The 27,714-nt window shown below is 39.2% G+C and overlaps 4 protein-coding genes across 6 annotated transcripts in view; 1 reads left to right on the top strand and 3 right to left on the bottom strand.

The window, feature by feature from the left end:
- The window catches only part of LOC123877526, a 42,593-nt gene extending 28,427 nt beyond the window's left edge, over positions 1-14,166 (bottom strand). Inside the window, exons 1-9 of the mRNA XM_045924329.1 lie at positions 13,224-14,166; positions 8,464-8,547; positions 7,669-7,824; positions 5,682-5,880; positions 4,214-4,404; positions 3,328-3,501; positions 2,097-2,308; positions 1,624-1,735; positions 682-942 (exon numbers count right to left, since the gene is read on the bottom strand). Coding sequence (XP_045780285.1) covers positions 682-942; positions 1,624-1,735; positions 2,097-2,308; positions 3,328-3,501; positions 4,214-4,404; positions 5,682-5,880; positions 7,669-7,824; positions 8,464-8,547; positions 13,224-13,899 — 2,065 coding nt within the window. The 5' untranslated portion in view covers positions 13,900-14,166. The remainder of the gene's footprint in view (positions 1-681; positions 943-1,623; positions 1,736-2,096; positions 2,309-3,327; positions 3,502-4,213; positions 4,405-5,681; positions 5,881-7,668; positions 7,825-8,463; positions 8,548-13,223) is intronic.
- Positions 14,167-14,780: 614 nt separating this feature from the next.
- LOC123877724 lies at positions 14,781-16,337 on the bottom strand. 2 transcript variants are annotated; one of them, XM_045924586.1, is made up of 2 exons: positions 15,445-16,337; positions 14,781-14,966 (listed from the first exon to the last, which is right to left on the bottom strand). In XM_045924586.1, exons 1-2 carry the CDS (start codon positions 16,092-16,094, stop codon positions 14,963-14,965), a joined length of 654 nt encoding a protein of 217 aa, XP_045780542.1. In that variant the 5' UTR covers positions 16,095-16,337; the 3' UTR covers positions 14,781-14,962. The 2 variants fall into 2 exon arrangements, with proteins under 2 accessions (XP_045780542.1, XP_045780541.1); XM_045924585.1 differs by having other exon boundaries at positions 15,464-16,337.
- Positions 16,338-16,599: 262 nt separating this feature from the next.
- On the top strand, positions 16,600-17,261 carry LOC123877726 (probable 28S ribosomal protein S25, mitochondrial). Its single transcript, XM_045924587.1, has one exon. The coding sequence runs from the start codon at positions 16,682-16,684 to the stop codon at positions 17,183-17,185; it is 504 nt and encodes a 167-aa protein (XP_045780543.1). The 5' UTR covers positions 16,600-16,681; the 3' UTR covers positions 17,186-17,261.
- Positions 17,262-17,609: 348 nt separating this feature from the next.
- LOC123877723 (ornithine carbamoyltransferase, mitochondrial-like) lies at positions 17,610-21,860 on the bottom strand. 2 transcript variants are annotated; one of them, XM_045924583.1, is made up of 7 exons: positions 21,693-21,860; positions 21,268-21,385; positions 20,684-20,832; positions 20,205-20,358; positions 18,876-19,001; positions 18,337-18,507; positions 17,610-17,805 (listed from the first exon to the last, which is right to left on the bottom strand). In XM_045924583.1, exons 1-7 carry the CDS (start codon positions 21,767-21,769, stop codon positions 17,629-17,631), a joined length of 972 nt encoding a protein of 323 aa, XP_045780539.1. In that variant the 5' UTR covers positions 21,770-21,860; the 3' UTR covers positions 17,610-17,628. The 2 variants fall into 2 exon arrangements, with proteins under 2 accessions (XP_045780539.1, XP_045780540.1); XM_045924584.1 differs by having other exon boundaries at positions 21,697-21,769.
- Positions 21,861-27,714: the final 5,854 nt, after the last annotated feature.

Raw genomic sequence — 27,714 nt, 5'->3', positions numbered from 1 at the left:
ACATATACACATACACACAAACTTTACCCTTTATAATATTAGTGTGATGTGATGTGGTTTACTTTTGACATATAGAATATTATCGTTGGATCTTTAATTTGTCGGATTACAAGGTACTCTTTAATAAAAAACGTCGGACTATATAGGGGGTCTTAGGCAGTACTCTATAATCCGACAAATTCGATAGTCCGACACTGCCCTGCAAAACGTTTGTCGGATTACCGGGGGTCCACTGTATTATATTGTATTCCCGTAGTTTGAAATGAGCTTAAATCAGGGTATAAGCTATTTCCATTCCAAACAGCCAAATCCGTCCAGTAGTCTTAGGGCCGGCGCACATAATATGGCGGAGCGCAGCGCAGAGCATGCCCGCGAAGTTTTCTAATCGCGTGACACATTACGCGAATTCGTACCAGAGAATACGCGAGCACGCGCGGGACTGCGCGCGGATGCGCGAGTATACGCACGGATGCACAATTGTTTTTAGATATAATTTCAATGAGGACAATGTTGATAATATTTTGACTGTGAAAAATGCTCAGCGTTGCGCTCCGCCATATTATGTGGCCCGGCCCTTAGTGTGATAAATATTGCAACCAATATTGAAGAAGTTGCGCTACAAAAGTGTATGCAATATTTGCGAAATAAAACACCACACTATTTTACATTAACTTTATTAACTCATCATATCTTGTATCTCTTTTAATGTCTTCCCTTTCGTCTCAGGCACGCAGAAGAAGACGAAAAAGAAAGAGACAACGCATGACCCTCCGAAGATCCAGAATGTGACGTCACCTCCTAACTCATTAATCATGGTAGTAAAACTAGTAGTTAAAGCAAAGCCGACTAGCCAAGTCAGAGTTATGGCCATAGCTGATCCGTTTGATCGTACATTAGCACAGAACATTTCACCTACTATTGCGTTCGGTATTGTTCCAAAACCTGAAAGAAAATACATTTGATTTTTTCAACTGAAACTTCTTTAGGCAGTTTTAAGCGATATCTATAGGTTTTTTTTTTTTAAATCCCATGGGAACTCTTTGATTTTTCCAAACAGAAATTAGCCTTTGTGCGTCTCCAAGATGCAAGCAATATGTCTCTGTACCAAACAGATGATGTCTACGACGACGTGGATTTAGGTTTTTAAAAATCCAAAAGGAAAGCTTTGATTTTCCAAGAAAAAGGTTGTCAATGTCCGTCCCTGGGATGTGAGCTAACTCTGTACCTAATCTCGTCAAAATTGATTAAAGAGATGGGCGGTGAAAAGCTAGCAGTCGGACAGATACACTTATAATATTAGTAGTACGGATATGGATTGTACTCGGGGATAATGTAACTAACTATCAGTGAAAGAATTTTCCGAATTAGATCATTAGTTCTGGAGATTACATCTCTCATCATCTACATACAAACTAACAAGGATTTACATCTTTACATTTAGAAGATTGATTGAATGGGTGCATCGGACACATGAGTAACCATCATACTCTCTTTACGCTATTATCTTAGATTGCATCATCACTTATGTACTTAGCACCATGTGAGATCACAGTCAAAGGCTAACTTATGATCCTAAAACGACTACAAAATCAATATTGTAAAAAGACTTCAAAAGATTCTTACCAGCTTCGTAGCTGAAGAAGTATATAATGAGGGCGAACAGCGGCAGCCACCCAATAGTGTCCAAAAAGTCACTCTCTACTCTGTCGAAATAGAAGTACAGACCCAGAACTCCCTAAAAAGTCAAAAACATAGAATTTAACTTCGTTCTCTTGCGTGTAAATATTATTATTATTATATGCAATTGATGGATTCCATAATTTTGAATTCGCATGTAAACAATCGATTTTACATTCAATTTCCCAAAAACGATGATTTGTTTCTGTTAGATACATGGAAACTTATTTCTTAGGTAAGCCAGGGATAAAGGGAACTTCTGGGCAAAATTTCTCCTTTCTAAGTCCAAGAGCTTGCACTGGGTGTTGATTAGTTAATCAGTGAATGAGTAAGGACTTTTTACTGTATGAGATTACTAACTTTAACTACCTAAAGTTTTCTTGAGGCAAATCAATCAAAAACAATAAAGGATCTCTTACCAAACTCAACGCGCAAGCAGTCATCGAAATAAGCAGCAAAAGCCTCCTTCCAGATCTTTCTATAAAAAGTGGAGCGATAAGACTGGACACCAATCTCGTTACTCCAATTATGATGGTGGCTATATCGGATCTGATGGTTGATCCAGCTAGCTCAAATATCGTCGTTGCGAAGAATAAAACCACTGCCACACCACTCAATTGCTGTAAAGTACCTAACACATAAAGAAATTACAATAAGTATTACAATAAAATTTATAACACCTCCGACATGTGAAGGTTACAGTAACTAGAAAAGAGCTGATAACTTTCAAACGGCTGAACCAATTTTCTTGGATCATAGCTAAGAACACTCTCAATCAAGCCCCACCTTTTTTAACTGACTTTGAAAAATTGAGTAGTTGTGTTTTTCTACCTATGTACACTGATATCTCCGAGATTTTGGAACCGATTTGCGTATTTTTTTTTTTAATCGATAAAGTAACTTTGCAACATTGTTCCATAAAAAAATTGGGTTCCAACTCCTCAATCCTGATGCCGAATTGCAGGAGGTCTGACCAATCCACGCGGGCAAAGCTGAGAGCATCATCTAGTTTGCTATGATCCGCTAAACCAGACAAATCTGTAAGGTGCAACATGCAGTATGCGATATGCACCGGCTGCCTGCATGCGTGGTGATGGTGCGTATTGCTTGCTTGGTGGCTGGCTTTTCCTACATGTAAATTAAGCTTTTGGTTCCTTGTATATCTACTAAACTATCACCGCCTATTGGAACATCGTCATCATCATCATCAGCCTGTAGACGTCCACTGTTGGACATAGGCCTTCCCTAAAGAACGCCACCACACCCGATCCTCAGCCTTCCTCATCCAGCTACTTCCCGCCAGCCGCTTTATATCGTCGGTCCATCGTGCTGGAGGGCATCCCACACTACGCTTGCTTAAACGCGGTCTCCACTCAAGGACTTTCCGGCTCCAACGGCCGTCGCCTCTACGACAGGCATGGCCTGCCCACTGCCACTTCAGCTTGCTAATAGTTTTGGCTATGCCTAGAATTTAAGGAACAACATGTATTTAATCTAAATGTGTAACTCTGTGGGCGCTACATAAATAAATAAATAAATAAATAAATGTCAGTGACCTTGGTTCTCCTGCGGATCTCCTCAGGAACGGTTCCTCCTATTGGAACATTGTGAAGTAATAAAAAGTAGGAACTAAAATATTAGTTCTTTTACCTAAAGTAAACGTTATGAATAAAGACATCCTGTTGGATTTGATTGTGAATATTTCTATCCAGTCCTTGAGTTTGGTTGATTCATTGCCCTTGTTGCAGTAGGTCTCTAGTAGCTTCTCGACATCATATGATCTTCCGAGTAGGTTCAGTGCCTTTGCTGCTTTTACGTCGTCACCTGAAAGATAAGTGCTTTTTTTATTTGTACCAGAAAGTTGTAACAATAAAGGCAAAAAGAAAGAAAAAGTGGACAGGGAAGCACTTAGCTCTATAAGAGATCTCTACCAGTGACCCTTGGCAGTGCGAGATGTTGTAAAGCGAGTAGAATAAGTACAGCAAAGATAGACAGTATTCATGAAAAAAAATTATTAAACTGTACGAACCTTTCAAGTAAAAATCCATACTAATATTAGGTATAAATGCGAAAGTGTGTCTGTCTGTTGTCTGCTACCTTTTCACGGCCCAACAGTTTAACCGATTCTGACGAAATTAGGTACAGGATCAGCTTATACCCCGGGGACGGACATAGGCTACCTTTTATTCCGGAAAATCAAAGCGTTCCCGCGGGATTCCTAAAGACCCATCCGCTTAACTGATTTGTATGAAACTTGGTACCGAGGTAGCTTGCATCCCTGTAATTGACATAGGCAACTTTTTATCCCGGAAAATTAAACAGTTCCCACGGGATCTTTAAAGACCTAAATCCACGCGGACGAAGTCGCGGGCATCCTCTAGTTTTTATATAAACCTGTGAGGATGATACTGCCATTGGCGTAATTAAAATGGCATAAGCCTACTTTGTCATATTAGTTTACAAATTGCGAAAAACCAAAATTAAGTTTGAATTTCGCGGGCAGACCCGTCTCATGCACCTTAACTAAGGAATTTACCTTTCATAGCATAATACACCGGCGACTCGGGAATAAATATCAAGGTGATAATATGAACGAAGCAGATAGCTAGTGCTATGTATCCCGTCGCTACGTACGACACAAATGGTGCCACCGAATACACCACAAGCGTTCCTGTTATACCCATGATGGATGTGGACGTCAAGAGGATACCTCGGATGTGGGTAGACCTGAAAAATTGAAGAAATTAACGCTGAAAGAACTGAAAAAAATACATTTTTTTTTTATAATCAGTGTTCCAGAAAAATCCTAATCCTAATATCCTAATTTTAATAATATTATAAATGTGAAAGTGTGGATGTTTGGATGTTTGTTACTCAATCACGCAGAAACTACTGGACGGATTTGGCTGAAATTTGAAATGGATTATACCCTGGATTAACACACATAGGCTACTTTTTATCCCGAAAAATCAAAGAGTGCCCCGCAGGATTTTGAAAAACGTAAATCCACGCGGATGAAGTAGCGGATATCAGCTAGTAATATTATAAATGTGAAAGTGTGGATTTTTGGATGTTCGTTACTCAGTCACGCAAAAACGGCTGAACGGATTTGGATGAAATTTGGAATGGAGATAGATTATACCCTGGATTAACACATTAATAGGCTACTTTTTATCCCGGAAAATCAAAGAGTTCCGTAAAACTTAAACGTAAATCCACGCGGACGAAGTCGCGGGCATCAGCTAGTAAAATATAATTTAAATAAAGTTATTTTTGGGTAACTATGTTCGAATCATTTTAACTCTTTTCAGCAAGATTACACTTGAATTTTCGGCTTTCATTTATCTACATAACATTATGGAGATTCTCAAGTATGCAAGTCTCCTCACGATGTTTTCCTTCACCATTAAAGCAAATGATATTTCGTAATGAATTGCACATAATTACGAAAAATTAGAGGTTATAGAATAGAATAGAATATATTTTTGTTCAAATAAACTTTTACAAGTGCTTTTGAATCGTCAAAATAATAATTTTCCACTGGTTCGGAATGCCGGACTCTTCAAATACGAGGTCGAAGTCTTATTTTAAGCTATCACAGCTTTTTAAAGTCCAAAATAACAGTAATACCCCACTTGGTATAGTTATCTTACTTTGAAAATTTAAACACATTTAATTTTTTTTTTTTTTAACCATAAATTCACGGTTTTCAGATTTATTCCTTTACTTGTGCTATAAGACCTACCTACCTGCCCAATTTCATGATTCTAGGTCAACGGGAAGTATCCCCTATAGGTTTCTTGACAGACAGACAGACAGACGGACACCAAAGTGATCCTATAAGGGTTCCGTTTTTCCTTTTGAGGTATGGAACCCTAAAAATTAGAGGTTAAACCCCGGACACTTCAAATAAGGAGGTCTTATTTAAGCTATCACAGTAAAAACAGTAAAAAGTGCAAAATAGCAGTAAAAACAGTCCAAAGAAACAGTAAAAACAGACATACGCAATCTCACCAACGTAGACTATATTCCCGACGATCGTGATGCCCATGCCGAGCCCACTGACGACCCTGATCGCGTAGACCATGGCCAGGTTGTTGGTGGTCACGACCAGGAGGTAGGCCAGGATGTTGAGGATGGCGCCCATGGCCAGGCACGGCTTGCGGCCGATCACGTTTGACAAGAACCCGGTCGCGTACGGTCCTGAAAAGTAGCGCGTGATCAGTACAATAAACAAGATACACAGCACTAAAACCCAACTACTACCCGCGAACTGCCGATACATACTTTTTCTTTGTTTTTCGTACTAAATTTATTAACCCCCGACCCAAAAAGAGGGGTGTTATTATAAGTTTGACGTGTGTATCTGTGTATCTGTATATCTTTCTGTGGCATCGTAGCTCCTAAACTAATGAACCGATTTTATTTTAGTTTTTTTGTTTGAAAGGTGGCTTGATCGAGAGTGTTCTTAGCTATAATCCAAGAAAATTGGTTCAGCCGTTTGAAAGTTATCAGCTCTTTTCTAGTTATATAACCTTCACTTGTCGGGGGTGTTATAAATTTTTAATTAAATAAACAGGAACGTGATGCAAAAATTAAATGATATCGCGCGTAGTTACAATTTCTATGTGAACAGAATCAGAGCCCTGCGTTTGTAATCCTAGCAAATCCTCGAATTAAGATAACATTCACCTGATAATAATACAAATATGGCTAAAAAGATCCTATCTATGAGTATTATCTGGTTAGGTTAGTTATTATGTGAAAGCATTTATTGTTTTGTACCTTGCTTGCTGTTCAATTTTCAAAATATAATTGTCATCATCATCAACAACTGACAGACGTCCACAGCTGGACATAGTCTTTTTTTTTTTATTCACTATAGGTAAGCGCTTGACCACAATCACACCTGATGGAAAGTGATGATGTGGTCTAAGATGGGACGCGTTTACCTAGAAGATGCCTATTCACTCTTGTTTTAAAGATACCCGGATTGTAATTGGTAGGAAACACAGATCGCGGAAGAGTATTCCAAACCTTAGCCATGCGTATTAGGAATGAAGACGCAAAACGTTTCGTGTGTGTGCTTTTATAGGAAAGAAGAAAACACACATTACCAGTTATACCTACGGGTTACTCTGATACTTGAGCATTCCATGGCAAATGTGGTGATACCAAAATGAATTGTAATTTCTATTTTAACCTGCAATTGAGCAAATAAAATGATTTGATCTGATTTGATTTGATTTTATTAAAGTCAAAAGACCTTAAGCAGAAGAAGCACTGGAATAAACTGTGTCATGTGTGGCATAACCCGGAAAAAAAGTTCCTACTCAGCATTAATGCCGTATGCATTTTTTTTTTAAAAGAATATTAGCCACGTAAATGACTAATATTCCCCTTTCCTCTCCAACTAAGCGTCAGGCTTGTGCTAGGAGTAGGTACGACAATAGTGCAACGGGCGGGGTTTGAACCGTCGACCTTTTGGTTTTCAGTCCACTCCTTTACCGGTTGAGCTATTGAGGCTTTTAATTGACATTAATCTAATGAGGCATTGACTTCCACATGTCACAATCTTGCTCCAATTGACGTATAACGACTCCACTCTAGTACAAAAATTCTAAGCAAAAGTATTACCGTATACTATTCAATAATTCAGTCTTCTGTATAACCGCCGCAGCGTGTAGATGTGATCTGGTACGGAAAAACTGACTGGAAGTAGACGAGCGAGACGATGCGTGATGACTCTTGCGAACAGCTCAAAGATATGGCAGCGAGATGGATCTATAATTCTTTAGCAAGCTATTATCGCCTTACTTGAACAACAGAACCACCGTGCTCCTATGTCATACCTCTGGAGTTATGCCTTCATGAATGAGAGGTCTGTCCAATGTCCCTTACCCGTGCTATAATGGCACCAGCCAAACTCGTGCACGCTAGGCGATTGTCTTTATCGACGTGAGATAGAGAAGAATTCCATTTTCCACTTACCCACCATAGCACCTATGTAAAGCAGGGATCCTATCCATGATGCTTGGAAATCTGTGATGAGTTCCGGAAGGGGCGTCTGCTCCGTATCCTGAAGCTTCGGTATGATAGGAGCTGACCAGCCTACGCTGTATCCTACGATGAGCTGACCGATGTTGACTGAAAAACAAGTAAATTAACTAAACATACAGCCTCGATAGCTCAACGGTTGAGGAGCGGACTGACTTCCGAAAGGTCGGCGGTTCAAACCCCACCCGTTGCACTATTGTCGTACCCACTCCTGGCACAGGTTTTACGCTTAATTGGAGGGGAAATACTCCCCGTATTAGTCGTGATTAGCATGGCTAATATTTTTTTTTTTTAAATTGTTAAAGAAAATTTCGGTGTTAGCCTAGGGTGACCTTGCCTTCCAACGGGAGGTTAGGGGATCCAGGACACGCACCTCTAACTTTTCAGAGTTATGTGCGTTTTAAGCAAAATATATATCACTTGCTTTAACGGTGAAGGAAAACATTGTGAGAAAACCTGCACGCCTGAGAATTATTCATAATGTTCTCGAAGATGTGTGAAGGCCTAGTAGTTTAGGCACTACGGTGGAACACACAGAATCTGGATAATAAACTGGACTGCTAAAATTATAACGCTTCTTTTTGGCTTTGCCGCAGTCGGGTGAAAAGAAATGTGAAAAGGAAGACTTATTTGGGATACCATGTTATGTATGATACTCCTGATACGCTCTGGAAATGTTCTGTGTCCAGTAGGAGATACATATATGGATGGAATAGAAAAACTACTTACTGCATGCTACGATGAGCAGTTGAAATTTTATGCTATTGTCCATTAGAACCTTTTTATCCGGAATTATTGTGTACACGTACTTTTCTTCTGTGAACATCACGATTCAAAAATTTATTTCCCTAATTTAAAAATCCAATAATCGTCATCCTGTACTGATTTGCGAATTTCGAATGAATAAATTGTTATTTATAGATTTGGATAATCTTAGTGAAAATACCTACCAATAACAAGCTTAATAGTACATGCTTTTTGATTTTTTGGGGTTCCTTATAGTTAATTCTAATAACCGACGTATTTTTTGGCGTTATACCCTACCTCTTTGATAATAACTAGATTCATTATCATCAATTCATCCTATCGCCGGTCTACTACTGAGCACGGGTCTACTTTCACGAAGGGTTTCGGATTCGCGGACTGCACACACCGTTGAAAATGGGGCATACTCAAGAATGCAGTATTCCTCACGATGTTTTCCTTCGCCGTTAAAGCAAGTAATATAATTACTTGCTTAAAACGCACATTACCTAACTCCGTTTTTTTTAAAGAATATTAATCATGACTAACATTCCCCTTTCGCCTCCAACTAAGCTAAAGCTTGTGCTAGGAGTGGGTACGACAATAGTGCAATTTGTTTTGGGGATTGAACCGCCGACCTTTCGGATTTTAGTCCGCTCCTATAACCGTTGAGCTATTGAGGCTTCAAATTTATTATGTGTTCCCCGAATCCAACACTTCTAAGTTCCAACCCTTCTAGGTTTCGGGGCTCACCTGACTATGGAAGGTTTATTAGGTTAGTTTTTGTTTCAATGGGAATTAGGACGGGTCCTTGTATACAACAGAATTATTTTGTCAACAAATTGTCTGCATAAATCTACGGAACCCTAATAAAAACTTTCATAATAATAGATTAAGATAACAAGAAATAACATTAGTTTTATACACCGAATTAAAAACTAATTTAATGAAGCCCGTATCTTAATCTGCCCTATCCTAATATCTGATTGCATTTACCTATTAATCATGAACTTGTTCTGTCTCCGGTAATTGTAGGTACATAGGTCAATGAGGAAGGCGGAAGACCGTGTGGGGATTATGGTGGCGGGCACTCTTTTAAGGGTTCCGTATGAGTGCCGACGGGACCCTACCTATTACTAACCACTGAGCCTCCGCTGTCCGTCTGCTCGGCCGTCTGTCTGTTAGCGGGCTGCATCTCGTGAACCATGATAGGTAGAGAGTTGTCACAGAAAGTGTATTGTGTGTGTATTCATTAAATGTGTATTTATTTAAATGTGTATTCTATTGCCGCTATAACAACAAATAACAAAAATTTCAAAATGGCCGTCATGAAATAAAGTGTTTTTTTTTTTTAATATAGCAAGCCGCGCAGCTCGTATATTTAAGATCTACTAGCGAATTGATATTACAAGTGGTATAAGGTTTCCGTCCAGTTGAATCCACATTGGAACCCACTCGTGTTGTGGTCAGGAGAGTTACTCAGTGATCATCACTTAATGAAAGCCATCAAGCTAATGAGCTTGATTTCTATCCATTGATGGTTTGCTACGAATAATTAATTTTATTTTAAGCAATTAAAATATGTCACTTGCTTTAACAGGGCTCTCTCCGTCACTCGTTTCATACAATCGTAGTTCCAATTTCATTTGAATATTAAGAAACCAAAGTCCATGAAATTTTGTAGACATATTCTAGAAACTAATATCTGTGTCTGTGGTGTTTTAGATTTTTCTAAAAATATGTAGTTTTAAAATTACAGCAGTTCAAAGTTTGTATGAAAATTTTTAAGACCGCGTAACTTTGAATTTTAACAGAAATCTGGAAAACCACAGACATAGTTTCTAGAATATGTCTGCAAAATTTCATGGACTTTGGTTGCTTAATATTCAAATGAAATTGGAACTACGGTTGTATGAAGCGAGTGACGGAGAGAGCCCTCTTAACGATAAAGGAAAACATCGTGAGGAAACCTGCACGCCTGAAAGTTGTTCTCCACAATGTTCCCAAAGGTGTGTGAAGTCTACCAATCCGCAGTGAGCCAGCGTGGCAGACTGTGGCGTAAACCCTTCTCATTCTGAGAGGCGACCCGTACTCAGTAGTGGGCCGGCGATAGTTTAATCATGATGATGTTTGATTTTTTATATCGTTCAGAGAAGGATCACTGTGGAAGGAACCAATATCAATGAGTTTGATGGCTTTCATATATTTAAATAGTTGATGATTGTGATGATCACTGGGTTAGCGAATAACCACCCAGATTCCAGATCTGAGCTTATTTAGAAAATAAAGGTAAATTCTCAAATTAATCCTACAACGAATCAAATCCGTCCTCACACTTATAATATGATTACAACACTCACCACTAGGGTTGCCAACCGTACTATCACACTAATATTATAAAGGCGAAAGTTTGTATGTGTGTGTGTGTGTGTGTGTGTATGTTTGTTACTCCTTCACGCAAAAACCACTGGACGGATTTGGCTGAAATTTGGAATGGAGATAGATAATATCCTGGATTAGCACATAGGCTATTTTTTGTCCCGGAAAATCAAAGAGTTCCCGCAGGATTTTGGAAAACCTAAATACACGCGGACGAAGTCGCGGGCGTCAGCTAGTACTATATATTACTAGCCGATGCCCTTCTGAGATAAAAATTAGCCTATGTGCTAATCCAGGATAATATCTACCTCCATTCCAAATTTCAGTCAAATCCGTCCAGTAGTTTTTGCGTGAAGGAGTAACAAACATACACACACACACACACTCACACACACACACACACATACAAACTTTCGCCTTTATAATATAAGTAGGAAGTAGGATTGTACTGTATTTCGGGTCTCCATACTATATACTGTTGAAGAAACATACAGTACGCAAAAATACTATATTTTCAACACCGAAATCTAACAAACAAATCTTTTATTTTAAAAAATTATGAATGTGCCTTTTCATTAACTTAATAAATCAAAAGCTCATTAAAACGTAAACGTTCATTTCAATATTGAATGTAATAAGTGCAAATATATCTTCATCTACTTTTTGCGTTTTCCATAAAATACTATTTATTTTTGAAGTGTACTATATTTTTTTATACCTTAGTCTCAAAAATAGGTACTATATTTCGCTGAAGAAATGTTGGCAACCCTACTCACCACTACACTTTTCGTTAACAGGTCTAGAAAATCAACAACAAGTTAGCCAACTTATAGATAGGATAATTTGGCTTAGGTACAAACTAATCAAGTAATTAGGAGATAGGTTACCTATTTAATCTATTTACTTCAATAACATGCATACTGAAACCACGCAACGATCCTCATCATCAACAACAACGGATAGACGTCCATTGCGTCGCAAATCACGCAAGGTCCATGACAATTCCGTGGCCTTTGAGACAATCAAGGAGATCGCTATTTTTAACCCCCGACCCAAAAAGAGGGATGTTATTATAAGTTTGACGTGTGTATCTGTGTATCTGTCTGTGGCATCGTAGCGCCTAAACGAATGAACCGATTTTAATTTAGTTTTTTTTGTTTGAAAGGTGGCTTGATCGAGAGTGTTCTTAGCTATCATCCAAGAAAATCGGTTCAGTCGTTTGAAAGTTATCAGCTTTTTTCTAGTTACTGTAACCTTCACTTGTCGGGGGTGTTATAAATTTTTAATTTACACTTGTATTATCACTTTTTCAAACTCAGTTGGAAGAGTCTATACTCATGATCAATCCATTGCCGGCAAAGTAAAGGTTGAGATCTATAGAGCGTACTTTGACTTTGCTCAGACTTAAGTTTCATTTAAAACGAGACAGATTTATGCCAGGGATATAGCGCTGTCTCGTTTTAACTGTGTCTTAAGTCTAAGCTAAGTCAAAGTGCGCTCTATAAAATAATAGATGATGCCCGCGACTTCGTCCGCGTGGATTTACCGTCCAGTAGTTTTTGCGTGAAGGAGTAACAAACACACACACACACACACACGCACACACACACACACACACACACACACACACACACACACACATACAAACTTTCACCTTTATAAAATTAGTGTGATGTGAAGTGTGAAGTGTGATCTCAGCCTAAGAGTGAGAAGGGTATAGGCCACGCAGGCCTAATGCGGATTTTCAAACTTCACACACCTTTGAGAACATGGAGAACTCTCAGGCATGCAGGTTTCCTCACGATGTTTCACTCCACTCCACTCCACTCCACTCCACCCTTAATCCGCCGTAGTCTCCGTAAAATCCGTGCAGTCTACTAGTCCCTAGCTAAAACCACCACATCCAATAAATTAGGCATTGGGTTTTGTTAGACGTTCATAATTTAAAAGAAATGTGTACTACTAAGTATTCTATTTCTAATTTATCACACTAATACTATAAAGGCGAAAGTTTGTATGTGTGTGTGTGTGTGTGTGTGTGTGTGTGTGTGTGTGTGTGTGTATGTTTGTGACTCCTTCACGCAAAAACTACTGGACGGATTTGGCTGAAAGGAATGAAGATAGATAATATCCTGGATTAGCACATAGGCTACTTTTTATCCCGGAAAATCAAAGAGTTCCCACGGGATTTCGAAAAAGCTAAATCCACGCGGGCGAAGTCACGGGCATCGGCTAGTTACTCAATAAAAATGAAAAAAATACACATCAGATCAAAGACTTCTAAAACAGATGATTTAGAGGATACCTTTATTTTTATTAATGTACCGTACCTACTTGTTTTTAAAATTATCGTCGACTGGGATTACCAGGACAGTAGCAAGGCTTAGCGCCTCTTGGCGAACAGTCTAGATTACCGCAACCTGGAATTCTCTTTTCTCGACCATTCTTCTTCATTTTCGTCATCAGAGAGTTAAGTTGGTTTGCCAATTGTCCGACAGTATCGCACATTTGCTCAAGCGTGTCCATAGATATGTAAGGACCTGAACTTCGTCCATGATCCCCTGGTATATCATATGAGGATGTACACCCAGAATTAGATACCGAAAAAGACTGTGCCGGTGTGCAAGGAGACGATGGAAGCAGCCGCGGCAGATGAGGGGTACTGTTTTGCTTACACTTTTTACGCCCACATTGATTCAAAGCGTATCTTTTTTCATCTTCGGATGGTTGTGGGTTATTAATATTAACGGAGCAAGTCTGGTTATCACATTTTGGTGATCTATTCGCGGGGCAATAGGAGTTATTACAGCAATAAGGTTCATCTGTCCGGTACTCCCTTGGTAGAACACTCTTGCAGTCTGGACAAGGACATGTCACTTTTATGACTCCGGCTTTAATGTCGCTTATTCGCCCAGGGGTGTAGTTTAGACAGTCGAAGTGCACCCACGTTTTACAAGCCCCCTGGCATTGTAAGCCATTCTTCGTTGTTACTTGTGACAGACATATTTTGCACGGGTTCTTCACTTTACTACATCTTGGCATCGTGATGAATGGTGTGGTGAAATAAAATTATTTTGATTGGCATTATCAAAGTCGTGGATATTGGCGTCTCATCTTTAGATACTTTTAGTTATGGGTTTTACCTATCCTGCCATGGTAGATTTGGTTTTGCTCAAAGACATGAATTTACATACATATCTATGAATTTACATATAGCATATTACGTCGCTGGTTTTGCTATAATAATAATGCTGTGTGAATCTGGATAAATATGGAGAAACCATGGAGAAACCTTGGACATAGATATGTCTTTTTGACACAATATTGAAAAGAAATGACAATGGGTAGGTTTTAGGTTTCTTTTCACGTAATTAGAAGAGGTTTTTTTACTAGAGTGAACTACTTTTTGCTTCGTCATTGCATAAAGTTAGTAACTAGGCACTTTTCAGAGCGCGGTCACTCGATCGTACAACAAGAAAGAAAACGTTTATTTAGAAACTAGATGATACCTGCGACTTCGTTCCCGTGGATATAGGTTTTTAAAAATCCCATGGGAACTCATTGATTTTCCAGGATAAAATTAACACATAGGCTACTCGGGATTTTCCGGGTAGTTTTAGAGATATTTTTCAAACCCGCATTGTATAGCGTGCAAAACTCGGGGCAATGCCCCACCTACGATGTGGCATTGACTTCGAGTGACCTATTTACGGAACGTTCGTTAACCTCTAGCGTCAGTCAGATGTTTTATTTGGACCATATTGTAACCTTTTAAAAATACAAAATTTTGAATTTTTTCCGTAGGTAGTTTTTTATCGTATCGTATCAGTAATCAGTACTATCACCTGTCTTCATTTTTGCTAGCGTTCTGGTTAGCTAGGAATAGGTAAGAAGGTAGGTAGATATGAATAAAATCAAAATCAATTCTGTGATGTTTTATTTATTACATTTTTCTAACTTGCACATAAGATCTCTTAACTGTTTGGAGAGGTGATTAACAGTGTTGCACAAGCTCTGGATGTTTGAATACAGCATCTTCTGGTTCTTTTCACTACCAGCACACGGTACTTTGAAATCTGATGAGGATGGTCGCATTTTTCGTTGCTTACCTGTAATAATAATTGTAATAAATACATAAACCAGTCAAGATGTATACTTTGTTTTATGATGTAAACACAAATTCAAGGTTTTCGAATTTTTCCATTTAGGTACCTACTTGGGCTATAAGACATTGCTACCTGTCAAATTTTATAATTCTAAGTCAACGGGAAGTACCTACCCTATAGGTTTTGGTTCCCTTGACGGGTCTTGATTGACAGACAGAAAAACAACGAAATATAAGGGTTCCTTTAATTTCTCTGGAGATACGGATACCCAAAAACTGTCTCAGTCAGCTTTGGCATCAAAACATGAGGTCGGAAGAAAAAAAAATAGGGATTCGCACTAAGGCCCCTAAGGCCTCAGAGAACACTAAAATCGTTAATCCTGCGCCTACTCTTTCTCCGGTCGTGTTCACTTGCTGTCCTTACTTACAAAGCTGAATATTAAAAAACCGCGTTGGGCACGTTACTCAACAAACCTTAGTACTTATAGAATCGGTACCTACTTCTCGATACATCTGAATAGGATTGCGACTGATTGGCTGCAATCAATCGAGAACAAGGGCATTCATCTATTTTCGCGCTTAGATTCTTCGGCACATCTTGCGTGCTTTCTTCCACACACTGCCTCGACTGATTGGCTGCAATCAATTGGGAGCAAGAGCATTCATCAGCTATTTTCACGCTTTGATTCGTCGACGAACCTTGCCTGGTGTTTTGTGAATAATCGGCTTGAGACCGTTTATATTTGGGACTTGGTGGGGACTTAAAATTTGGGGACTGACTTGACTTGCATGACGTATTAGAACCATACATGCCATAAGGTATTGGATTTGCCTTACTCGCATATTCCATTGTCTCACAAGGTGGTGGTAAATTCGCCGGACATTCCAAGCTTGAGCACGAAAATCGTGGATTAGTTACAATCTCTTTAGGTTCATTAGTTTCACAATTCGGGCATGGGCAAATGACTTTAATGACCCCAGCCTTGATGTCTTGGATTTTACCAGGAGTGTAATTCAGGCATTTGAAATGCGCCCAAGTTCGGCAAACACCTTTGCATTGGAGCCCATTTTTCTTTGTGACTTTCTGAAGACATATTTTGCAAGGGTTTTTGGGTACTTTCTGGCACTTCATAACGCCGTATTATTGAGGATTGAGTGAGGATTTTGCTTGTTATTTCGAGTAGCTATCCATTTTTTGCTCTTTATACCTTTGGTATTATGTACCTACCACAGGGATGTTTAAGCGTTTTATACAAACCATTTTTTTTAATTTTTGTTTTAAACAATACTTTCTCGTTAATTTCTCAACTCATTATGAAAAAAGTTTGAAACATGGTTTGAAAGTGTATCTCTCATTGTCTCTCATGTCAAGTGCACAAATAAATTGGCGTTTGTCGAAATTTGACATTATTGGACATTGCTAAAAAAGTTTAGTAAGTTTGCAAAATATGGTTTGCTATCATTTATATAACAACGACTTGCAAACGTTTATTTGTTTATTTATAATCCTTTTTGCCATAATCGTTAATGTTTAGATGCTGAATTCGTAAGTTCTGTAGGCATCTTCACAAACTCAAATACCAAGAATCCAGAACCTTAAACCCTTATTTAAAAAATCAAATGTCAACTGTCATTGTCAATATGACAAATATCTTTTAGAATACTTTTGAGGTTATCTTTGTGCAACTAAATACCAAAATAATTTTTGAATAATTAAAAATGCCTTTTATGAAAGGGAGGGCTCCTATCCGGCGCACACTGAACTACCTAAACGCTGGCAAACTAGTGTTCAAGGATAAAATAAGAATTTTCACAGTTGCCTACAACATAAACGGACAGAACAACACGGGTACGAAGGAGTTCGTTTTCTGGTATCTTCCGCAAATACAGTATAAGAACCCAGATGTGCAAGTGGCTACGTTAAAGAACCTTACCCCATCGCCATTTATTAAGTGCTATTTTGAAGATGGAAGGCAAATTTTGGTTGACATCGATAATAAATCCAAAGAGGATATTTTAGAGCATTTAATGAATACTGTTGGGAAGTCAAAGGAGGTTTTAGAAGCTGAGGCGATTGCTGCAGAAAAGAAGGACAATCCAGCAAACTTTGGCGTTGGTTGTGAGAGGCCATGTATTTGTGAAGTGTATGGTCAAGTACCTTGCCCTGGTGTGATACCGTTACCTAAAGTTTTGCGTGGTAAATATAAGAACCAAACTGATTAATTATAATATACTTAGTAGCTGTATAAAATTAGGTATGTAAATAATAATGTTAATAAAATAATGTTTTAAGAAGGAAGCTTTATTCAACTTATCCTCATTATCAGTTATCACAATAATTTCTTATCACTTTTGCATTAAATATTCAAAAAATATGGTTACAAGACTATGGGCCCCATAAGAAAGCTCTGAGTCACAGGCGATGGAGAGAGCTATGCTTGAAGTTTCTCTAAAATCAAAAAATAGGAGAGCCAAAGTGATTGTAAAGGTTGTGAAGCTGAAGTGGCAATGGACAAGGCACATAGTTTGAAAAACTGGAGTCTAACCCCTAACCTTATGAATAGAAGGTTGGCATCTTAAGTACTAGGCTATCACTAATATTTCTAATATTATATGCATAAAAGTAAAAAAAAAAAAACAATTTCTATACTTAAACTGTTTATTAATCAAAATTTATAATTTTTCATAACATATGCCATCATGGCCGCAGCAATGTACTGAAAGTTTTCAAATGCAGTGAAAGTCTTAGAGTTTTTGTGTTCAAATAGATGGTCATCAACTTCTTTGCCTCGAGGACCAGTGTGGAAGAATATCCAGGGCTTATTTGTATTTGATTCAATGTCCTGACAAAAGAAACCAGTCAAGTGTAAATTGGACTCACACATAAAGCGTTACGAACCATCACACAAGAAATAACAATTTAATTTTCACAGTTGTTGATTTACACCCGTATTCACAAACGTTACTATTAGGTCTCATAGTGCCCTCGAACGCACAGTGTCCATTCCACCAATCAGATGACTGTGTCACGTCAATTTACAATGATCTGATTGGTGGAACCTACAATATGCGTTCGAGCGCACTGTGAGACCTCATAGTGACGTTTGTGAATACGGCCGTTAGTGTTTTGGTACAGTGCCGTGTAGAAACCAAAGCGGTATGGGTTTAACAAAAACTGCTTCTTCCAGGTTAGTCTGCTTCCATCTTAGATTGCATCATGATTCATCACCTACCACCAGGTGAGATTGTAGTGAAGGGCTAACTTGTATCTGAATTTTTTTTTTAAACTCGGGCATGCAAGTTTGTTTTCGATGATCAATGTTTTCTCATGATATTTTACACTGTTAATGAAATTGATATTTATAGTTGCTTACCCTGATACAAAGTCTGAATTCATCAATTTTCTTGGGATTGCTCGGACCTGATATAACCACGTCTGCGTTTTGCAAGGCATTGTCTTTGCACGAACATTGCTTGAGGTGTGTGTGCGTATGTTCCACTATTTCCTCGCTTGCTTTATACAGCAGTGGACTTACTGGACATTTCTGGAATTTAGCATTATTGAAGAGTATGGTTTATTTGTTCATTACCAGGCTAAGTTTGCTGTGGCCTTCTTCTCAGGCCAGGGCACGTTTGGAACCCTCATAGCTTTAACTCACACTTGATTTTATTGAGATCAGGGCAAATAATTTCATACCTACCTACCACTCCTACCTCTAATATCTATAGCTATATCCTTTGGACCATTTTGGTCGCCTGGAAGAGATCGCTAGGTAGCGATAAGGCCGCCAAATTGTACCTATATTTTGTTGAGCTTTGTATGTGTTTTTCTGTACAAATTTTGTGGTGTACAATAAAAGTATATTCATTCATTCATTCATTCACTTCTACCTAAAACAATTTTGAATTTTACCTCGCAACAACATCTGAATCTAAGGTTAGCGCCAAGCATCGGACATAACAGTAGGTAGGAGTTCAAAACTGGATGTGGAGATCCGAAATACGACACATTTATCCCTCGCAGCGTACCAAATTGTTCCTGGAATTTATATATTTTTAATTTATAGAATAGCGCTTGGCCGCAATTAGACTTGTTAGAGAGTGATGATCCACCCTAAAATGGAGCGTGCTTGCCTAGAAGATGTCTATTCACTCTTGACTTGACGGTACTTAGGTACCTACCCATATTAAAATTGGAGGGGAAAACTGACGCCGAAGGGCGTTCCATACCCTAGCGATTCGAATTAGAAATGAAGAGCCAAAATGTAGGTATAAAATAGTCTTAAGTGGTGTAATTAACACTTAACTACCGTATCGCGGGTCTGGGATCGCAGCATTTCAAGAACATCCGGATACATTGCGATACTGTCGATACCATCAATATTTCCTCAATACAATATCGTAGGTATGTCTGTCTGCTAGCTGTTCACGGTCCAACAGTTTATCCGATTTTGATGAAAGGTACAGAGTTAGCTTACATCCCGGGGACGGACATAGGCTACATTTTATACTGGAAAATCAAAGATTCCCACGGGATTTTCAGAAAACCTAATAGGTACCACGCGGACGAAGTCGCGGGCATCATCTAGTATTATATAGCGCATGCACAGCACGGGCACTGTGGACTGTGCGGCGAACCTCTGTGCGCACATGTGCGTCATCGTCACGAGACATAGTCATACTAACGAACACTGCCATGACGGTAGCTAGAGCTTGTATGGTGGCGTGCGTCCTGGAGCGCATGCACAGCACGGGCACTGTGGACTGTGCGGCGAACCTCTGTGCGCACATGTGCGTCATCGTCACGAGATATAGTCATACTAACGAACACTGCCATGACGGTAGCTAGAGCTTGTATGGTGGCGTGCGTCCTGGAGCGCATGCACAGCACGGGCACTGTGGACTGTGCGGCGAACCTCTGTGCGCACATGTGCGTCATCGTCACGAGATATAGTCATACTAACGAACACTGCCATGACGGTAGCTAGAGCTTGTATGGTGGCGTGCGTCCTGGAGCGCATGCACAGCACGGGCACTGTGGACTGTGCGGCGAACCTCTGTGCGCACATGTGCGTCATCGTCACGAGATATAGTCATACTAACGAACACTGCCATGACGGTAGCTAGAGCTTGTATGGTGGCGTGCGTCCTGGAGCGCATGCACAGCACGGGCACTGTGGACTGTGCGGCGAACCTCTGTGCGCACATGTGCGTCATCGTCACGAGATATAGTCATACTAACGAACACTGCCATGACGGTAGCTAGAGCTTGTATGGTGGCGTGCGTCCTGGAGCGCATGCACAGCACGGGCACTGTGGACTGTGCGGCGAACCTCTGTGCGCACATGTGCGTCATCGTTGACACAAATATGGCGTCTGCCATTAACGAAAATACCCTGCAAAAATAAAAATAATGAATTTAAAAGTCCCTAAATACAAATTCACGGCCTTCTGGTTTTTTCCTTTAGCTGCTTGTGCTATACCTAATATAAAACATTGCTACCTGCCCATGGTAACTACTACATGGTAACATGAAATACTTATATAGGTTTATAAACCTATACCTATATAGGTATATAAAGGTTTTGATTCCCTAACGGGTCTTGACAGACAGACGGACAACGAAGTGAATCTATGAGTTTCTTTCTCTGGAGATATGGATCCCTAAAAAAGTATTGTCGGGGGGCCTTAAGACGGTAGTAGTTATAACTACGTACTTACCTGCCCATATAATCGTTCTCCCAGACCAACTGGTCAGTAATGTTGACGTCATACGCGCCGAGCAGTGTCGCCGCTTTTGAAACAGCCATGTTCAAAAACGGTTCATTAACCTCTTGTAAAATCATTACTTTGGAGTTTTCTAACACGTCCTAAAATGCATATAACCCATAAGGCTAAGCTAACCAATAATACTAAGGCGCCATCGCCCTCATATAGCGAGAGAATCGCGGCGATAATCTCGCCTTGCCACCAAATTCAATACAAACTCTATGGCCCTATCTCCACAGGGCGATACGAGTATAACGTCGCAGACTCGTCGCGTCTTGTGGCGATACCATTATCTTACGCATCAGGTAAAAAGAGCTCTGGACAAATGGAGGGAAGGTGTTCAACTGTTCACGTATTAATATGTATTCTGTAATAGGGCGCACGCGGCGTGGAAAGCGAATTTAACTGACGATCCATTAGTGTGAGTAATAGCCAGCACCGGTTGCGCCTTGCTTGTCACCGATTAGATCAGTAAATCACCCACTGCGCAGGTTGAAGATCAGAGCTTTTTAGCTGAAGCCCTATAAAATACAAACCATTCTTTGCCCGTGTGTATCTTGCAAACGACATTTCAAACATAATGCGCTCTCTATCACATCCATGATAAGATCGACGCTCCAGTTCTTGAAACAAATCAAATGCCTTGGCCCGCTTCTGTTAGATTTAAAATTACATAAGGGCGCCTGTCAACTGAAGTGACGCAGAGCGGAGACGTGTTTAGCGGACTGATATCTCACGTGGTAATCTCACGGCATCTTTTATAATATGATTACTCTGTTGAACACATTTCCGCTCCACTCCGCTTCAGTGGACGGGTATCCTAAAACGCAGACGGACTAAGTAATTTACTTACTTTCTCTAAAAGCTAAAAGTTATATTCTAGGCAAATGTGAAATCATTTCCAATACCTAACCTATGAATGTATGGTAAAGCCGATTTTAAAAGGAAAAGTTAAACTTACAAACACGTTTGAGTTAGGCATCGTAGCTGTTGCACTTTGGGCACTAAGCTCGAATGTATGCATAAGAGTGATTTCATTTTGAATTTACAATTTTATTTCATTAAAAAAAATCTAAGATTTTATTTCATCTGTAAAAATATTGATTTAACTTATCATTCTGAAATTATTGTCAAAGTGACACGTTTTACTCATTTTTTTATTTTTTATTAAGTACATTTTTGTTTATTATTTTTGCCCCATTGATAAAGTTAGGTACTCTCTCTACCACAAATTCAAGATAAATACTATAATACCATAATCATCACATTATAATAATAAATCTTTAACAAAAAAAATCGCAAACCAATGAATTTATGATTTGGCCCTAAAAAAAAATATTTTGATCCTTGTTGTAGCTTTTATAGACGAAAGTACGTGAAGGGTATACCTGTCCACTTAAGCTAAGTGGAGTGAAACTGTGTTCAGAAGACTAATTAAGATGACATGAAAAATGAACACATCACTGCTCCGCTCTGCTTAAGCATCCTTACAATCAAATCTGCAACCTTCTGACTTTTTAAGATCAGAAAAGATGAAACTGCAATACTGCATGATTTTGCACTTCATTTTATATGTACTTACCTATAGTATAAGTGATAAAAAAACGCTTTGGTGAAAAGCTAGCAGACAGACACTCCTTCGAATTTATAATAACTAGTATGGATTCTACAGTTTTTTGTAAAGGGGCGATAAAAATCAAACAATTGTTTTTCAGATATAAAAATTTATATTATAGGAAATATTTTGGATTCAACAACATCTCCGCTACACAGTCCGCACCTTCGTCTTGACACATGGCACATTTTATACATATTTATTAGTTAACAGACAAACAACCTAATTGAGTCATAATTCATGCAACAGAAAAATATTTTAACTACGGTTGCAATACCACGCGTAGTTTAAGGGCCTGATAAACTTTATTTATAGGCATAAGGATGCGTTTCCACTGAGGTGGAGCGAAGCGAATGTGTTTAAAAGACCAACCAGATTATTGTCAGATTACGTGATATTTTTATCTCGTCATCAATAATCTGATTGGTCACACACGTCTCCACTCTGCTTCGCTTCAGTGGAAACACACCCTAACGCATACCGAGTAGATTGCTGCTGCGGAGCGGTGCGGGAGGGGTGTGATGACGTGACGCGAGAGCTCAGTGATTCGTCACCTTATGACAACTGTCATCCTCCCGCACCGCTCCACTACCGCAAGAGCCTACTCCTGTGCTATACCTATAACGGATAAATTTGACAATACAAAAACCGTCATAACATCTTTATTGCTTAGATAAAGTTTATCTGGAGGTTGTGGCCCAGACCCTATGGGTTTTACAAGTTTTTGACATAAAATTAATCCTAATGATAATGAAAAAAGGATTTACATTTTACGTATACAGGTGTTATTTAGAAAGCGGTCAGTGATAGACTGAGACTCCTCGAATACAATGGATACAAATAAGAATCAGGACCCGCTCCAAGATAGAAACATCGTACGGTGGAATCAGACCAATACGGTGGCGTAACTCAAGTTGCTTACAACAGGTCGGCAATCGCAGGTCCAGTGTGTATTAATAGAGGTCAGTGTATTCGGAACAGATATTTTCGCAATTTTTTTGTAAGGCTTACTTTACATTTAAAGGGAATGGAATCTTTGTGTGAGAAATGAGGTGGAGATAAAAGTCAATCTAGAAATTCACTTCTATTCCCTTTCAATGTAAATTAAGGCCAAAGTTCACCCCAAAATTAAAACAAACCTTTCTAACCAATTAGAAAGCGTAATTTTATACAATAAAAAAATTACCACACGCATGAATACAGACTATAAATGAATATCTTTTTTTAAATTAGTAATCAAGGCAAAGGTGCGAACACCAACAGGCGCAACATAATGATTTCGTCGTCAACACGGAAACACAAACTTGATTCTCTGTAATCCTTTAACCCAGATAAATCTGTGTGGTACATGGTGCTTGCTATATGCACCACCCGACCTTCCGCTACTACACATGCGGGAAAAGCAAGCAATACAACAAGCAAACCCTCTAAAACACTGGGCATAATACGCTCCAACACCGACGCATTTTTTTTAATTTAGACTAGCGCTTGGCTGCAATCAGACCTGCCGGCAAGTGATGATGTAGCCTAAGATGGAGCGCGCTTGCTATCCATATTAAAAGTGGAGCAAAAAACTGATGCCGGAAGGGCATTCCAATTTTGCATTATAGAGGCAACATATGAATTTGCATGGTTATGCGTATTGCTTCCTTATAACTTTACCTGCCTGTGTAGTAGGAGGAGGGCGAGCTGTGCATATAGCATGCAAGTACTCCGGTTCAGCGGACTATATCAAAACAAGCTGGCTGTACCATATGTATAGTACGATTCAAACTTATTGGTGGCTGAGAAGTTAGTCACAATTCGCGTCGCAATGACTTATTTTGGATCATTCAACGATCTATGCAGCATATCGATTGCGGTACAATGACAGCTACAATGTCCCGATCGCAATCACCTCTGATTGGTTGACGCTCGCTCACTATTGGCTACAATGCATTGTTGCAACAAGAATACCATAAATTTAGCCAATAACAACAATTGCGATTGTAATAATGATTGATGCAGGGTTTACGGAATCGACCTACTGGTCATGACTAATACTCCCCTCCAATGAAGCGTAAAGCTTGTGCCAGGAGTGGGTACGACGATAGTGCAACGGGTGGGGTTTGAACCGCCGACCTTTCGGAATTCAGTCCGCTCCTTAACCGTTGAACTATTGAGTCTGTCCGTTCGGTCCGCGGACCCTTTCGCATTTTACTTCTCAGCCACAAAAAGATTGAACCTAACTGGAATTATTTATGCAAAAAGGATGCAATAGACAGATGTTCAACTTAAAGAACAAACTTCAAAGTTTAACATCAGCAACTTGAAATATTGAAATTCCCGAAAAAAATCATAGCCTCGGGATGATTAGGATTCTAACGATACTCCATCCATCCAAATTTGTTAGGCATTTAGCAGCTGTGATGGAATAAAGAAACTGAAAACGTTACACTGTTCTGTGTGGGTTGCATCCTTTTTGCATAAACAGGTCCATCTATATTCATGGACTTCCGCAAAGCAACGCCTGGTTCTATCCAAGGTTTCGTTGTCAACACTCGCCACATCACTACATCATTCCGCCCCCTATCACACAACGGCCATATCACAACAAACCCACTAGCCTGCTGATTTTTTACTTTTTGTGACATTTAGCTATTGTTGCGACCTGTCATCCCTATACGATCGTGATCATTATCATGATCAACCCATTGCCGGCCCACTACTGAGTACGGGTCTTTTCTCAGAGTGAGAAGGGTTTAGGCCATAGTCTGCCACGCTGGCCCAATGCGGGTTGGCAGACTTCACACACCTTTGAGAACATAGAGAACTCTCAGGCATGCAGGTTTACTCACGATGTTTTCCTTCACCCTTTAAGGAAAGTAACTGCTTAAAATGATCATGATTTGATTGCACAATCATCGCCAACAACGTAAATTGTATGAGATGACAGGTCGCTATCAAGTAGAAACTCTGACGTTCAATTACTATAAAATGAATGCTACAGTGTGACGATCGCAATCGCCCCTGATTGGCCAACACTCGCTCACTATTGGCTAAAATGCATTGTTGCAACAAAAACCACCAAAAATTCAACCAATCACAACAATTGCGATTGTAATAATGATTGATGCAGGTTTTCCAGAATTGACCTACTGGTCTTAGTATAGTATAGTAGCAACTCCGACCACAGGGTGGGATCTACAGAGTGTACTTTGACTTTGCTTAGAGTTAAAACGAGACAGATGTATATCTCTCACATAAATCTGTCTCGCTTTAACTCAATCTTAAGGCTGAGAAGTCAGAGTGCGCTCTATAGATCTAAGCCTTAGCTCTCCAACTAAGGTGTTAACACACCAACAAAGTTTGAGAGCTATGTCATGATCACAATCACCTGATTGGCTAAAATGACACTTGCTATTGGCTAAAATCCGCAGTTGCGATTATCACAATGTAATGATCAAGTTTCGCTACTCGTACGACAATCGCTAACTGTCAAAAAAACTTTACATAAATAATTCAGGGCCACGCTGATCCCTCGATGCAGGAAAAGAAAAAAAAAACTTGATTTTTTTATTTAATTACTTAACCACTGTTTTGCGTTCACAGTTTTTTTTTGCCTAACTATAACCTATAATAATAACCTATAAATTACGCGCATACGTCACCCATTCACACGTACATTCAAACCTCTTTGCATTATTCTACGGAGCTCATTTTTTTTACATAATAGGGGGTCGTAGTCAATTCCGAACATTGCTTTCGAAGCAATAAGTATCTTAGCTGCAAAGGCAAATTTTTCATCGATAAATATCACACATTTATCACTATAAAGATAATGGTTGTCACCGATTGACGCGGTACCATTCAAGCGCAGCACAACACGTCATAAAAATACGCGCTTCACAATCGTGTTCTGTACTCCTAGTACTGAACTTGTATAAAATTGTGATGTATTTTATTTATCAACATTATTATTAGCAACAAAAATAATAATTAAAAAGAAACGGATCTTTAAAAAAACTACAGTTTTTAAATGGAGTATAGAGCACAAGAGTAGTGATAAATAGCATTTCACTATCTCCCTCGCACACCCGTACCTAAATGCCGATAACGTCTCGACTATTGTCGTGGGTCCCATTAATAATTTTTTTTTAATCGAGACATCTACCCTATTCTGGTTTGATTTTTCTTTTTCATTATTGGCTAAAATAAAGTTTTATAAGTGTACCATAATATAACCAATATCAACAACCCCACATACCATTTTTTTTTCACTGACATAATATGCACCAGTTGTTTGTTTGGTTAGTGGCTTTATTTTACCAATGACGCGCAGCTTAAGAAATACACGACGTTCTGACAAAATATGTATCTACAGACGTAGATATGATGTGCTATGCGATGTGCTGTGCTGAAACGGTGCTGCGTCAATCAGATTTGACCTTAATACCTATCAGCCAATCAGCAGACAGCATTACGAGTTTTGTGATCGCTTAATCTAAATCGCGTGGTGAAATTGACCGGGCCCCGCTTACAAAAACAAAGGAAACTAATTTATTTAGATCCTATACAAAAATCGATCAACATGTTTGTTTTATAGTTCAAGAGACGACCCCTAAAAGGGTTACGTGATGAATACAATTTTTACACATCACTTGCGACTTATTTACCCGCAATTAGACTACAACAAAATGTCAAAATCCACAAAGAAAAAGATATCAAAGTAAATAAATATCAAAAATTAAGGATTTGATCGAACCCATACCATTAGTCCAGTTAAAAAAAGGATGCTTTCCATAAACGACCCATGCAGGATAAATTGTCGGTCGTCTCAAGAACTATTAAAGCGTCAATCTTACTGCCAACGGTCCAGAGTTCAGAGGACTGCTCTCCGTTAACAAAACTAATCAATCAAAGACAAGCACGTCAAACATTTGCTTATTCGACCGTCACGGTCTTGCACTACTTGTACAAGCCAATCGCCAATACGCCATCGCGTAAAGTGAACGCGGAACGCAAAATTCTAGACCGCTGGCTGTAGGGTCAACACTTTACGGCTTCTCACAAGCAAAATGGAAGTAAGTGACTTAGTTCTAATTATACCATGCGTTTCAACTAAGATGATCGACGCTAAACTTGTATGTCAATTTTGTATGCATTTCGGATTATTTCATTATTTTGTTCGTAATTTTTATATACAGTATGTGTTTTAGTATTTTTAAAACCTGCATTGTATAGCGTGCTAAACTCGGGTCATTGCCCCACCTACGACGCGGCATTGACTTGGAGTGACCTATTTACGGAACGTTCGTTGAACTGAAAATATCTGACTTACGCTAGCCAGTCAGATGTTTTATTTGCAATATATTGTGAACTATAAAAA

Source organism: Maniola jurtina, chromosome 24, assembly GCF_905333055.1.
Source record: "Maniola jurtina chromosome 24, ilManJurt1.1, whole genome shotgun sequence".
In the NCBI taxonomy this organism is placed as follows: Eukaryota; Metazoa; Arthropoda; class Insecta; order Lepidoptera; family Nymphalidae; genus Maniola; species Maniola jurtina.
The sequence above is the reverse complement of the archived record's forward strand: the minus strand, read 5'-3'. Positions and strand labels throughout refer to the sequence as shown.

Coding starts and splice junctions, on each gene's coding strand:
- LOC123877724 (XM_045924585.1), bottom strand. CDS start 16,094: ATGAAGTGCCAGAAAGTACCCAAAAACCCTTGCAAAATATGTCTTCAG. Junction 14,967..15,463: donor CTATTCAGATGTATCGAGAA/GTAGGTACCGAT, acceptor TTATTATTACAG/GTAAGCAACGAAAAATGCGA.
- LOC123877726 (XM_045924587.1), top strand. CDS start 16,682: ATGCCTTTTATGAAAGGGAGGGCTCCTATCCGGCGCACACTGAACTAC.
- LOC123877723 (XM_045924583.1), bottom strand. CDS start 21,769: ATGAAATCACTCTTATGCATACATTCGAGCTTAGTGCCCAAAGTGCAA. Junction 20,359..20,683: donor GAGAACGATTATATGGGCAG/GTAAGTACGTAG, acceptor TTATTTTTGCAG/GGTATTTTCGTTAATGGCAG. Junction 17,806..18,336: donor AATTCAGACTTTGTATCAGG/GTAAGCAACTAT, acceptor TTCTTTTGTCAG/GACATTGAATCAAATACAAA.